General features: G+C 42.7%; 1 protein-coding gene across 2 annotated transcripts in view; it reads right to left on the bottom strand.

Annotated features, from left to right (window-relative positions):
• xrn2 (5'-3' exoribonuclease 2) overlaps positions 1-15,573 on the bottom strand; it is a 78,183-nt gene that overhangs the window by 42,568 nt on the left and 20,042 nt on the right. For both annotated transcript variants that reach the window (XM_078230321.1, XM_078230320.1), the window contains exons 15-16: positions 10,489-10,629; positions 2,022-2,131 (exon numbers count right to left, since the gene is read on the bottom strand). In XM_078230321.1, the coding sequence (XP_078086447.1) occupies positions 2,022-2,131; positions 10,489-10,629 (251 nt within the window). The remainder of the gene's footprint in view (positions 1-2,021; positions 2,132-10,488; positions 10,630-15,573) is intronic.

Genomic DNA, 15,573 nt, shown 5'->3' with positions numbered 1-15,573 from the left:
TACAAGTAGTAACTTGCTTCGGCCTATAAGCTTCAGAGTGGCTGGAACCCATTCTTCGTTTTAGAACAAAGCCATTTTCTAGGTTGAAATTAATTTATCTCTATGCCCCAAATCTGTACTTCAAGAGCCAAAACATTCAACACATTTTGGTTGTCTAAGGATAAAACAAATGGATAAAAGAATCACTTTGAACTGGACAATCTTCTTTGACCTATTATTAGTAACTGTCTCCATGTGCCCACCCCCCACTCAATATGTTGATTTGTTAGGACAAGGGAGACAGTGCCACTCAGGGGCAATATCCCTCCAGCCTCACCCCACTCAGTTTCTCCATTTACACAAGGGAAGCCCTTAAGGTTCTTCAACTGTTCTCATTTTTTTTAAATCATCCTCACGTGTGGGCATTACTAGGAAGGCCCAAGTTACCTCAAGAAGGTGGTAGTAGGTCTTCTTCCTGAATCAATCTCAATAGCTTACTAGGTCACTTCAGAGATAGTTAACCACATTGGCGTGGGATGGGAGTCACATTTGATTCAAACCATTAGGGAAAGCAGGCTTTCTAGTCATTTTTACAACAATTTGAAAGCTTCTTGATCAGCACTGCATATGGTTCTATTTAAAGTTTCTTTCATAAATAAATTGAATTCAATTTTAAACTGCCATGGAGTTTAAACATGCGTTTGATAAAAAAGTATTTGGCCTCTCAAGCCTGTTCTGCTATTCAGTAAGATACCGGCAGAGCTTCTACATCAAGTCCATCCCCCCCCCCCTCCGCCGCCACCTCGGACTCCACAAGCGTCCAGGCATGTGTTATCTGAGTTTTGAATGCATTCATTGACTGAACATTCACACCCTTCTAGGGTACAGAATTCCAAAAAGTGCAAGTATATATTTATTGGGAGTCTGTAACTTGAGGTAAGCAAATGGTTTATGGTCACAAGCGTATGCAAATTGTTTCCAGCTCACCCAATATTGAAAAATGATCAGAGGCAAAATTACTTTGTGTACAAATATCAAAAATAAATGTACAAAACGAATTGCAACATTTACAAGACATCTGGACAGGCACATGGACAGGAAAGGTTTAGAAGGATATGGGTCAAACGCAGGCAAATGGAACTAGTTCAGTTTAGGAAATCTGCTAAACATGGACGAGTTGGGCCGAAGGGCCTGTTTCAGTGCTGTATATCTCTATGACAGAGGCAATGGTTAATGGATTTACCTCCCCTTACTCTCAATTTCAAAGAAGAATTATAGAAAAATAAAACTCCGCTACTTAAACCAATATGTAAATGATGCAACAGCATGTTGTAGAAAGCAGAGCATGAAAAATATCTGGACACACTCATTCAATAGCAGAGTGCCATTTATTTTGAGAGATTATCAGGATCATCGGGAGCTATACCGAGATTGGAATTGTCAGCTCATCAAGAGTCTGTGCATGTCACTGGATTACAACCACAGTACTGATGTTAAAATGGCAAAGTACAAAATAAGGCTTCGGTATAAATTATCACTTTTTTTTTTAGCCATTACTGCTGTCAGACAATTATTTTAATCGAAAACCAGTGCTGCTTCCCAAGGGTCAACCTCAATTCATAATATTTAGTCTTAAAGTATTCTCCCCCAACCTCCCCCCACTGTATGCATTTTATAGGCCCCAGTGATAACTACACAGTGGAAATGGACAGAACTGGTTAGTGCCTATACAGGCACTCAGACTGAATATTCACATGTGCATAAAATGTCTAATTTACAGTTTGATCTCAGATGGAGAAGGGACTTTTAATAGAACAACCTACTTGCATAGTAATTTCACTACTCAATCAACAGCTCCAATGTCTCAAAATGCTTTGCTCAGCATTCCTGTACCTTCTACGTTAATTACTACTCGATAAATGGTAAAGCAGTTATGGGAGAGATGATGACATTTGTTACTTCAAATTAAGTGGTATTAATTGGAGCACCTATTTTAGGAATTTGCTGAACAGCTAAACAAGGCAATCAGCCAATCGCTGTACCTGATGTTATCTGGTGGTTCATCATCATCATCATTATCCCCATTCTTCCGCTTCATTCCTAGAGGCACTGGGCTTCCATCTGAATTCGAACTATTGTTGTGAGCTGATGTCTAGGAAATTAAAAAGGGAAAATAAAAAATAAACTTTTAGCATTGCTTTGTAAATAACACAACTGGCTCAAAAAGGAACAAAGAACAAAGAACAGTACAGCACAGGAAACAGGCCCTTCGGCCCTCCAAGCCTGTGCCGCTCCTTGGTCCAACTAGACCAATCGTTTGTATCCCTCCATTCCCAGGCTGCTCATGTGACTATCCAGGTAAGTCTTAAACGATGTCAGCGTGCCTGCCTCCACCACCCTACTTGGCAGCGCATTCCAGGCCCCCACCACCCTCTGTGTAAAAAACGTCCCTCTGATGTCTGAGTTATACTTCGCCCCTCTCAGCTTGAGCCCGTGACCCCTCGTGATCGTCACCTCCGACCTGGGAAAAAGCTTCCCACTGTTCACCCTATCTATACCCTTCATAATCTTGTACACCTCTATTAGATCTCCCCTCATTCTCCGTCTTTCCAAGGAGAACAACCCCAGTCTACCCAATCTCTCCTCATAGCTAAGACCCTCCATACCAGGCAACATCCTGGTAAACCTTCTCTGCACTCTCTCCAATGCCTCCACGTCCTTCTGGTAGTGCGGCGACCAGAACTGGACGCAGTACTCCAAATGTGGTCTAACCAGCGTTCTATACAGCTGCATCATCAGACTCCAGCTTTTATACTCTATACCCCGTCCTATAAAGGCAAGCATACCATATGCCTTCTTCACCACCTTCTCCACCTGTGTTGCCACCTTCAAGGATTTGTGGACTTGCACACCTAGGTCCCTCTGTGTTTCTATACTCCTGATGACTCTGCCATTTATTGTATAACTCCTCCCTACATTATTTCTTCCAAAATGCATCACTTCGCATTTATCCGGATTAAATTCCATCTGCCACCTCTCCGCCCAATTTTTCAGCCTATCTATATCCTGCTGTATTGCCCGACAATGCTCTTCGCTATCCGCAATTCCAGCCATCTTCGTGTCATCCGCAAACTTGCTGATTACACCAGTTACACCTTCTTCCAAATCATTTATATATATCACAAATAGCAGAGGTCCCAGTACAGAGCCCTGCGGAACACCACTGGTCACAGACCTCCAGCCGGAAAAAGACCCTTCGACCACTACCCTCTGTCTCCTATGGCCAAGCCAGTTCTCCACCCATCTCGCCACTTCTCCTTGTATCCCATGAGCCTTAACCTTCTTAACCAACCTGCCATGTGGGACTTTGTCAAATGCCTTACTGAAATCCGTATAGACGACATCCACGGCCCTTCCTTCGTCAACCGTTTTTGTCACTTCCTCAAAAAACTCCACCAAATTTGTAAGGCACGACCTCCCTCTTACAAAATTGGAAATTTTCAAAAATTACAAAATTTTCCCTCTTAGGAAATTGCAATTTAAGGTGAAACTTTGCCCGCAACCATGTTGGCATTTGATGTGCTTCGTTACAGAGCTACGATCTAGCAAGTCACAGAAATTCACATCAGCATGAAGTGTCACGGAGTTCAAAAGAAAAGCAACACAACAGACCAATAATCTCACAATCAAACAGTGCCAACAAATGATACAAACATCACTTCAGTCAGCAGGGCATAGTGCTGCCTTCTTGAAGTAATAAACACTAGCTTGACTTTATGCAAAGACCTATCATCAATTCTGGAACATTTCCTTTCATACAATATTCTATAACAATAATCATCATATTAAGAATGCCATATTGCATCAATTTTATACATCTCAGTTACTGCTTTTTAAATACGTTATTTCTGATTTCATATCAGTGGAAGGGAACAAATTTTGTCTCCACCCAAAGTCAGCAGTACATGTTTGCTGTTTAGGTATATTAAAAGTTGGATGAAAGGTACACCAGCAATTGCTTCAAGTACATCGCTATTACTGAAGTGCCACAGTTGAATCCTTTTCACTAGTCAAATGTAGTCCAACTCAGTAAATAATTTAAAACAACTGTGCTATATTTGCATTCTGACAATCTGAGTTGCTTTGTGTGTGTACGCTGCATAATAATGGCTTAGCAACATTGCTGGTTTCCAGGATAAAAACAGGTGAAACCTATTCTCAATGACAGAGTTGGTTAATTAACAATGAACAGTCAAAGGACAAAGAAAATTACAGCACAGGAACAGGCCCTTCGGCCCTCCAAGCCTGCACCGACCATGCTGCCCGACTTAACTAAAACCTCCTACCCTTCCGGGGACCGTATCCCTCTATTCCCATCTCATTCATGTACTTGTCCAGACGCCCCTTAAAAGTCACTACTGTATCCGCTTCCACTACCACCCCCGGCAACGAGTTCCAGGCACCCACCACTCTAAAAAATCTGCCTCGTACATCTCTTTTAAACCTTGCCCCTCGCACGTTAAACCTATGCCCCCTAGTAATTGACTCTTCCACCCTGGGAAAAAGCTTCTGACTATCCACTCTGTCCATGCCTCTCAATCTTGTAGACTTCTATCAGGTCTCCCCTCAACCTCCGTGGCTCCAGAGAGAACAAACAAAGTTTCTCCAATCTCTCCTCATAGCTAATGCCCTCCATACCAGCAACATCCTGGTAAATCTTTTCTGTACCCTCTCCAAAGCCTCCGCATCCTTCTGGTAGAGTGGCGACCAGAATTGAACACTATATTCCAAGTGTGGCCTAACTAAGGTTCTATAAAGCTGCAGCATGACTTGCCAATTTTTAAACTCAATGCCCCGGCCGATGAAGGCAAGCATGCCATATGCCTTCTTGACTACCTTCTCCACCTGCATTGCCACTTTCAGTTACCTGTGTACCTGTACACACAGATCCCTTTGCCTATCAATACTCCTAAGGGTTCTGCCATTTACTGTGTATTTCCTCAGTGAGAACGAGGAGCAGATTGGGAGTTGCGGGTTTGTGGATTAGTTTAGCTGATCTCATGTGCGGCAGCACAGTTAACCTTAGCACCGAGTGGGGAGGAGCAGAAGAACACAAATATTTCCAGAGCCTGGGATCCCGTTACTGGTTATCATCGCTTAACCAGTGCTGGGAATGTGTCTGTATAGACATGGAAATGTAGCCTAACAAAACGTTTAAGCTCACGCGAAGAATATTCACTGGCAGAAAGTGCCAGAGGCTATGTCTTGCCTATGGGAATGCAACCCAGCAAGGAACAACATTTGCAGGAGTAAGGAGATGACAAAAACTAATGGAAAGAATAATGAAATTTAAAACTGAAAATATATAAGTGATGTCCCAAAGAAATAGTCTATTCACAAAGTTGTTCCCCTACCCCCATTTACATGAAACTATTCTAATTTCACATCAAAGATAAAAATCAGGTTATGCTATAATGCTAGAACACAAAGGCATTTGCGTGAAATTCCTGTCAGATACTTTAAAGAAAGCATTGGTGTATTTTAAATGGGATAATACTCCATGAAAATGAGTTTCCTACAAAAGATTAGTGCATGTATATGTTTATATAGCACAGCTTGTGTTTCTTTCAGCAGGTCCAGATACCTTTCGTCATGCAAGTTCATGGAATGGGCCTTTCCCTTTTTTTCCCCATTTCCTTCCAGTTTCTGCTGGAGAATGGGAACCAGTGACTACACACCAGGCACTTGCAACTGCTGCTCAAAATGAGTCAAAAGCAGCACTGGAACGACAGAGCCTGATTTCCAACATCACAATCAAAATTCGGACTAGTGGATATGAACATATCTCTACCACATATAGCACAACATAGCTTCTGAATTTTAATTAATTTACCACTCCAATTCCATACAACCTCTCTTGCCATCCATTTAAATAGGTCAAAGCTAAAACGCCACTGCAGCTTCAGATATCACCATAAAATGGCTTGGCAGCACAGTGGTTAGCACTGCTGCCTCACAGCGCCAGGGATCCGGGTTCGATTCCCGGCTTGGGTCACGGTCTGTGTGGAGTTTGCATGTTCTCCCCGTGTCTGCGCAGGTTTCCTCCGGGTGCTCCGGTTTCCTCCCACAATCTGAAAGGCGTACTGGTTAGGTGCATTGACACAAGCAGGTGCCGGAGTGTGGCAACTAGGGGAATTTCACAGTAGCTTCATTGCAGTGTTAATGTAAGCCTTGCCTGTGATTAATAAATAAACTTTAAAACATATCTTACTATATTCTAAGCTCATTTAGCGAGAAAATTTAATTCACCACACAGGAATGCTTATGGCGGCAACAGGAAAAAAATTAGGGTTGTACTATTTGTCTGAGAAAACGTGAAACTAAAGCAATATCTTATTAACTTGAAGGCAATTGCTTATTTAACAAAAATAATACAGTAGCCAAGGAATTTAAGAGGAAATTTTCCAAAACAACACAGCAATAATCTTGGTTCCAAATAAGGGATTAGATCGCATCATCATGACAAGGCATGCATTACTCTTTACAAGAATACAGGAATTGGGAGTACCCCATATACCCTGTCGAGCCTACTGCATCAGTTATTACAACCATAGCTTATCTTGGGCTTCAACTCAACTTCCCTGTCTGTTCCCCATATCACCTCGATTCCCCAAGGCCAAAACTCTGAATACATTTAAGGCTGGGATAGACAACAATGGAGCATACAAAACCCTTTGGGGCAGAGAATTCCAAAGATTCACAATCTTTTAAGTAATTTCCCCTCACCTTAGTCCGAAACAATCAGCCTCTTATCCTGACACTGTGCCCCCAGTGTTTTAGATTCCCCGACAAGCAGAAACAATCTTTCAGTGCTTACTTTATCAAGCCCCTTCAGAATTCTGTACATTTCAATGAAATCGGCATTCATTCTTCAAAATTCCACAGAAAATATACTACCCTCTTTCGCCACCCTTCCCCTTTAAAAATAGTAACAATCCTTTGTTGTCCTTGCTATCCCTTGCAAGCCTTTTTCTACATATTTAAGTCTTCCATTATAACTATTTGTTTTGCAACAAGTTTCTCATCTCCACTTTCATGGATCCTGCTACTTTATCGCTGCTAACTGAAGGTCTATAAATAACTCTGACCCAGTCTTGCATCCTTTTCTATTTCAAAACTATCTACAGTGTTACTTATAAACCTGCTTCCCAATGAAACAATCCCTTGTTCAATATTGCTATTCTTCTTTTTCTAATTTTGTTGGTTTTCACAAAGTGCTTATAATCCAAATATTTATTGCCCAGTCATGCCGAGTTTGCAACAGGTCTTAAGTGATCATAATTGCGTCATATCCTAAGACAAATTCGCATTTTTAATTTATTGATTTAATTTCTTCTACTACTTGCTTAAGGATACATTTAAGTTGATAGTGGACCCTAACCTGACTTTATGAATTCTTGCCTGTAAACACATTTTAACTTAACCCACAGAAAGAAAATCACTTCTGTTCTTTTTTGTTAAATCAGTTATTTCTTCTTGACTATATATTTTTTTCTGAACCTGCAGTATGATGATCTTTAACACTACTCATCATCTGGACATCAATCATTTTTTATTTTTAGGATATTTTTATTCCTACCAGAACCAATATTAATTAATAGACAAATCATATTGATAGGCACCTTCAGGGATTATAAACACCTAATGGTGTAATCGGGAGGTTTTCAGAGGACAATAATAAATATAAGCCAAGCAATAATTTTTTATTTGAAACACTTTCAGAACATTATACGATTATTAACACTAACTTGACGTCAATCTTGCAGCCTCTATTCTCTCAGCAGCAGTCATACCAGTCATATACCAGTCAGTATTCACTTATCATGTGGCTCAAGTTCCACCCAAGTTTAAATGCAGAATAATGTTCTAAAGCAGAAATCATTACTTGCATCATGTGCTTTTAGGATGTGCTGCATATATGGGTTGGAATGACTCACTGTTCAAAACAACACCCAAAACCATGAATTAATTTCAAGTTCAATCATTAAACCACATCCCTGCTAGTTTCAGTCATGTCATAAATCAATTTTTTCAGCATAAAAAAGATCAAAACGAATGACACAGCAGTTCATGGTCAGCAATATTCTCTCCAAGGTGTGCCTGTGCATGCATGGCATGGCCATGCAATCTGGAACATACACATGTTAAAATAGACAGGCCACTCACTGCAGGGAGCTCGAGCAGGAGGCTGAACATCAAATCCCAACGCGAAAAGCACAAGCAGTTGAAGGGTGTAGGAAGAAGTGCAACCGTGATTGGAGGAGTGGGGAGCACAAGCCAGGGGCAATTGTCCAAAGTGAGAATATGAGTGAGAAGGGCAGGGCTACTTTGAGTGATTGAGCTTCAAATTGACAACGCTCTGAATCCATTAAGGGTTGTGGGAGGGGGACAATAAGAGTTGGAAAAATTTCCTGGAAGATGATTACCATAAGGGGAGGACTCAATCGGCCTGGAGCAGGTTTGGTTGCCGGTGCTGAAATAGAGCAAGACTCAAGTACTCCCAATTCCACAGCTCTCAACCGCTCAGGACTCAGCCTAGAGCTGAACGGTGCAAAGAGTCTCACAGCAACTAAGGGGGAACATCTCATCATGGCCAGATGAGTTTAAACTTTTTTTTAAAGTTTATTTATTAGTGCTACAAGTAGATTTACATTAACATTGCAATGAAGTTACTGTGAAAATCCCCAAGTCGCCACACTACAGCGCCTGTTTGGGTACACAGAGAATTTAACATGGCCAATGAACCTAACCAGCACCTCTTTTGGACTGTGGGAGGAAACCGGAGCACCCGGAGGAAACCCACGCAGACACGGGGAGAATGTGCAAACTCCACACAGCAAAGACCCAAGCTGGGAATCGAACCCAGGTCCTTGGTGCTGTGAGGCAGCAGTGCCAACCACAGTGCCACCGTGCAGCCCAATGAACACACAATGAGGTAAAGCTGATCATAGGACTTAATCTCAATGAACACAATGCTCTCTGATGAGCAGTTTTATGATGCAGACTAGGTTTTTGATCATATATATAGTACATGACCATTAAAGACTTAAGTTTCACTTTGGCTGACCCACATACATTAGCCTAGAAGCCACAAGTTCGTTCAAGTTGTTTAGGTTCACAGATAATGAATGAGAAATCTAATGATGAGAGTTTCATTTCACTGTTTGGTAAGGTGAATGAATTTTCAAAATTGTTTTTATGATCTAAACCCAGACTTCCAAGCTGTCTAAAAGCTCACCTGTCCTTTTGCAAATACATCTACTCTCCTGGAAGCATGAGCCCTTGTGCCAGAAAAGGGTAGCTAACAAACTAGGTGTGCGATGAGAGAATAGGAATGTGCCCATGGAAGGAAATGAATGTTTCCTCCAGGGTGTGTAGGTATTCATATGCCCATGGAATGTACCATGAATTGAATTAAACAGGTATCTCAAACTGCATGCAAGATCAGTAACTTCCATAATCTAAGTTGAAATTTATATATTAGTGTCAAAAGTAGGCTTATGTTAACACTGCAATGAAGTAACTGTGAAAATTCCCTAGTCACTACACTCCGGTGCCTGCTCAGGTACACTGAGGGGGAATTTAGCATGGCCAATGCACCTAACTAGAACGCCTTTCGGACCGTGGGAGGAAACTGGAGCACCCGGAGGAAATGCACACAGTCACCCAAGCCAGAAATCAAACCCGGGTCCCTGGCATTGTGAGGCAGCGTGCCAACCACCTACCGTGCAAGTTGCATAGAGATTTTTTTTAAATGTGGCGCTCAGATGAGCCTGTAGCCCATCCAATACAAATTAAATTTAGATGCAACATACCAGTAACTTCACAAAAACAAAGTCTGAATATTTAGACAAAAAATGTCATTTGTTCCATAATTATCGGACTCCGATTTCAATCGGGTTGTTGAGATAACTTCACTCTATAGATGGTTGCGGATTATTGAATAATAATTTTCAGTGGAAAGCAGAGCAACTTCCATGATCTGAAATTGTGCTTCTCTCATCTTAGTCACTCTCTCACCAAGTACTGCAAGGTCAGTTACTATACTGTAAGGTGCAAAGCAAAGCTCCCTCCACTCTGCTCCTTTTCTCATTGATTGGGCATTTTTTCCCCACTTTGGATTGTTAGTCCAGTCCATTCCACTGTATTGCTCATGAATGAATTCTGAAATCACACTGCTTAACCATCCACAGTTTAATGAAAGGCCGTGGTAAAACTTCCCTACTTTTATATTCCATTCCCCATGCAATAAATGCCAACATTCCATTTGCCCTCCTAGTTACTTGCTGCACCTGCACAAAAAAGTGATTCATGTACCAGAGCACCCAGATCCCTCTGCACCATTAAATTTATTATGCATCTTCAAGGGGTAGACAGGAAAATGCAGTTGAGAACACAGTCAGATCAGGTCGTCATCCAGATGGCTCCCAAAACATATCGCAGTCTCACCTTATTTTGTTGATCTCTACCCTGTACTCTCATTTCATAAGCTGTCTGTCTTGCATTCTGCATGGGCTGTGGCCTACCACCCCGTTGACCCAGAGGTTGTGGGGCAAGTTGTCCACCAAGAACAAAAGAGGTTGCCTCGGTCTGATGAAAGAGCAAAGGTGACAGGTATAGAAATGGTTAAAAAAATTAAACAGCTGCAGCTAGCAAAGAACATAACTCCAAATTACATCAACAGGATAGAACAGTAGGAAAAAGCACATCAAATCTGCAATAACAAACCGGGAGGTGGATGGCTGAGAGTTTCACCAAACTATATCACAAACATTTATGTTATATATTAACCATTTAAGAATCTTAATAGAGACGGGTTAAATCAAATTGGTAAAGGTTGTCATCACAATAGTTTCTTGGAACAATATACCGTGAAACCAACTAGGAAGGAATAAAGCTATTTTAGACCTAGTATTGTGCAATGATGCAGGTCTAATTAGAAATCCCGTAGTAAACAACATCTGCAGGGTGGGGGTGGAAAGAATGCATCATAATAAAGCTACATACTCCAGTCCCAAATATAAATATTAAACTTAAACAAAGGAATTACGCATGTACAATAAACTGTGTGTAGTCTGGAACTCAACCCAAAAATATTCTCTACAAACTGGAATTTCTGAGGTTCCCCAATACGAATCAATACTTCAACTGGAAAAAATAATGAAACTATCCACAATCTATACCCGTACACTGTAATGTTTAAATGTACTGTTGAAGACTAGAAGTAGAAAGTATACTTTTCATTACTTCTGAGTGTTTGCATATTATTTTATGCCACAAGTATTGCGCTGTATTTCACTGGTAAATGGAACTCTCCATTAACTGGCATTTTTGACAACTGGCACTACCAATTCCCGACATACGCCAGGTAATAAGATTTTACTGTACAAGCGGAAAGCTGGCCAAGATCATAGAAACCCTACAGTGCAGAAGGAGGCCATTCGGCCCATCGAGTCTGCACCGACCATAATCCCACCCAGGCCCTACCCCCACATATTTACCCGCTAATCCCTCTAACCTACGCATCTCAGGACTCTAAGGGGCAATTTTTTTTAACCTGGCCAATCAACCTAACCCGCACATCTTTTGGACTGTGGGAGGAAACCGGAGCACCCGGAGGAAACCCACGCAGACACGAGGAGAATGTGCAAACTCCACACAGACAGTGACCCGAGCCGGGAATCGAACCCGGGACCCTGGAGCTGTGAAGCAGCAGTGCTAACCACTGTGCTACCGTGCCGCCCCCAAAAGATTGATTGGGCAAATAAACTAAAAATGTATGGTGGTAAATAAACGGTGGGCAATTTAAAGAAACAATTACAAGTGTTCAACTAAGCTATATTCCATTAAATAAACAAAATCTCAAGCAGAAAAAATAGATCTGTGATTTAGCAGGGAAGTTAACGGATAGAATCCAAATAAAATAATATCGCAATGCATGGTAAGCTCAAGGTTCGGGAATGTTTTAGAAACTGGCAAGAGCGACCAAATATTGATAAAAAGAGAAAAAAGAGAATAAAAGACTAAACTGACAAGAAATGAAAACGAATTGCAAGAGCTTTTACAATAATATAAAAAGGAAGAGAGTAGCTAAAGTAAATGTTATCCCTTAGCGAGAGAAGCAAGAGAAATTATGGGAAAGGAGCAAATAGCTGAGAAGTTGAACAAATCTTGTCTGCCTTCAGTGGAGGAAACAAATGACATATCAGAAATTAAGGGCAATCAAAAGGCTAACAAGAGTGAGGAACTTGAGGTAATTGATATCAACAGGGTAATGGTTTGGAGAAACTCAAGGGATTAAATGGCAATAAATCTCCAGGACCTGATGGCCTGTAGCCTTGGGTTCTAAAGGAGGTAGCTGCAGAACTAGTGGATGCACGTTATTATTTTTCAAAACTGCCCAGATTCTAGAACAGTCCTACAAATGGAAAATAAGAACAAAGAAAATTACAGCACAGGAACAGGCCCTTCGGCCCTCCAAGCCTGCACCGACCATGCAGCCCGACTTAACTAAAACCCCCTACCCTTCCGGGGACCATATCCCTCTATTCCCACCCTATTCATGTATTTGTCCAGACGCCCCTTAAAACTCACCATCGTATCTGCTTCCACTACCTCCCCCGGCAGCGCGTTCCAGGCACCCACCACCTTCTGTGTAAAAAAACTTGCCTCGTACATCTCCTTTAAACCTTGCCCCTCGCACCTTAAACCTATGCCCCCTAGTAAATGACTCTTCCACCCTGGGAAAATGCTTCTGTCTATCCACTCTGTCCATGCCCCTCATAATCTTGTAGACTTCTATCAGGTTGCCCCTCAACCTCCGTCGTTCCAGTGAGAACAAACCAAGTTTCTCCAATCTCTCCTCATAGCTAATGCCCTCCATGCCAGGCAATATCCTGATCAATCTTTTCTGTACCCTCTCCAAAGCCTCCACATCCTCCTGGTAATGTGGCGACCGGAATCGAACACGATATTCCAAATGCGGCCTAACTAAAGTTCCATAAAGTTGCAACATGACTTGCCAATTTTTAAAGTCAATGCCCCAAGCTGATGAAGGCAAGCCTTCTTGACTACCTTCTCCACCTCCGTTGCCATTTTCAGTGACCTGTGTACCTATACACCCAGGTCCCTCTGCCTATTAAGGGTTCTGCCATTTACTGTATATATCCTATCTTTATTAGACCTTTCAAAATGCATTACCTCACATCGTATGAAGTCTCACAACACCAGATTAAAGTCCAACAGGTTTATTTGGTAGCAAAAGCCACAAGCTTTCGGAGCGCTGCCCCTTTGTCAGATGAGTGGGAATTCTATTCACAAACAGGGCATATAAAGACACAAACTCAATTTACAGAATAATGGTTGGAATACGAGTCGCTACAAGTAATCAAGTCTTAAAGGTACAGACCAATGTGAGTGGAGAGAGCGTTAAGCACAGGTTAAAGAGATGTGTATTGTCTCCAGACAGGACAGTTAGTGAGATTTTGCAAGCCCAGGCAAGTCATTATGGGGGTTACAGATAGTGTGACATGAACCCAAGATCCCGGTTGAGGCTATCCTCATGGAACTTGGCTATCAGTCTCTGCTCAGCGACTCTGCACTGTTGTGTGTCGTGAATGCCCGTGACCGCTGAAGTGTTCCCCAACAGGAAGAGAACATTCTTGCCTGGTGATTGTCAAGCGGTGTTCATTCATCCGTTGTCGTAGCGTCTGCATGGTCTCCCCAATGTACCATGCCTCGGGACATCCTTTCCTGCAGCATATCAGGTAGACGTTGGCCGAGTTGCAAGAGTATGTACCGTGTACCTGGTGGATGGTGTTCTCACGTGAGATGATGGCATCTGTGTCGATGATCCAGCACGTCTTGCAGAGGTCGCTGTGGCAGAGTTGTGTGGTGTCGTGGTCACTGTTCTCCTGAAGACTGGGTAGCTTGCTGCGGACAATGATCTATTTGAGTTTGTGCGGGTGTTTGAAGGCAAGAAGTGGGGGCGTGGGGTTGGCCTTGGCGAGATGTTCGTCTTCATCAATGACATGTTGAAGGCTCCGGAGAAGATGTCGTAGCTTCTCCGCTCCGGGGAAGTACTGGACGACGAAGGGTACACTGTCTACCGTGTCCCGTGTTTGTCTTCTGAGGTGGTCGGTGTAGTTTTACGCTGTGGCGCGTCGGAACTGTCGATTGATGAGTCGAGTGCCATACCCTGTTCTTATGAGGGCATCTTTCAGCGTCTGGAGGTGTCTGTTGCGATCCTCCTCAGCTGAACAGATCCTGTGTATACAGAGGGCTTGTCCGTAGGGGACACGGTGGATGGAGTACCCTTCGTCGTCCAGTACTTCCCCGGAGCAGAGAAGTTACGACATCTTCTCCGGAGCCTTCAACATGTCATTGATGAAGATGAACATCTCGCCAAGGCCATCCCCACTTCTTGCTTTCAAACAACCGCACAACCTCAAACAGACCATTGTCTGCAGCAAACTACCCAACCTTCAGGAGAACAGTGACCACGACACCACACAACCCTTCCACAGCAACCTCTGCAAGATGTGCCGGATCATCGACACGGATGCCATCGTCTCACATGAGAACACCATCCACCAGGTACACGGTACATACTCTTGCAACTCGGCCAACGTTGTCTACCTGATCCGCTGCAGGAAAGGATGTCCCGAGGCATGGTACATTGGGGAGACCATGCAGACGCTATGACAACGGATGAATGAACACTACTCGACAATCACCAGGCAAGAGTGTTCTCTTCCTGTTGGGGAACACTTCAGCGGTCACGGGCATTCGGCCTCTGATCTTCGGGTAAGCGTTCTCCAAGGTAGCCTTCACGACACACAACAGTGCAGAGTCACTGAGCAGAGACTGATAGCCAAGTTCCGCACACGAGGACAGCCTCAACCGGGATCTTGGGTTCATGTCACACTATCTGTAACCCCCATAACGACTTGCCTGGACTTGCAAAATCTCACTCGCTGTCCTGTCTGGAGATAATACACATCTCTTTAACCTGTGCTTAACGCTCTCTCCACTCACATTGTCTGTACCTTTAAGACTTGATTACCTGTAAAGACTCGCATTCCAAACATTATTTTGTAAATTGAGTTTGTGTCTTTATATGCCCTGTTTGTGAATAGAACTCCCACTCACCTGACGAAGGGGCAGCGCTCTGAAAACTAGTGGCTTTTGCTACCAAATAAACCTGTTGGACTTCAACCTGGTGTTGAGACTTCTTACTGTGTTTACCCCAGTCCAACGCCAGCATCTCCACATCATGATTACCTCACATCTGCAGACATGTAGTTATTCAAGAGAGCGAGTGAGAAAACAGGCAACTACAGGACTGTTAGCCTGACTTCAGTTGTTGGGATAATGTTGGAATCTATTATTCAACAAGTCTTAAAAATGAACACAATCAGTCACATGGGTCTTACAAAGGGAAGGTGTTTGACAAATCTATTGAGTTTTTTTTCCTCCAAGGTTGCAGCTGGTAGGGTAGATCAAGGGGAATAAGATGTAGTATACATGGATTTC

The sequence above is a fragment of the Mustelus asterias genome, chromosome 15, assembly GCF_964213995.1.
Source record: "Mustelus asterias chromosome 15, sMusAst1.hap1.1, whole genome shotgun sequence".
NCBI classification, from domain to species: Eukaryota; Metazoa; Chordata; class Chondrichthyes; order Carcharhiniformes; family Triakidae; genus Mustelus; species Mustelus asterias.
Note: the sequence above shows the minus strand (reverse complement) of the source record. Positions and strands in the feature narration are given on the sequence as shown.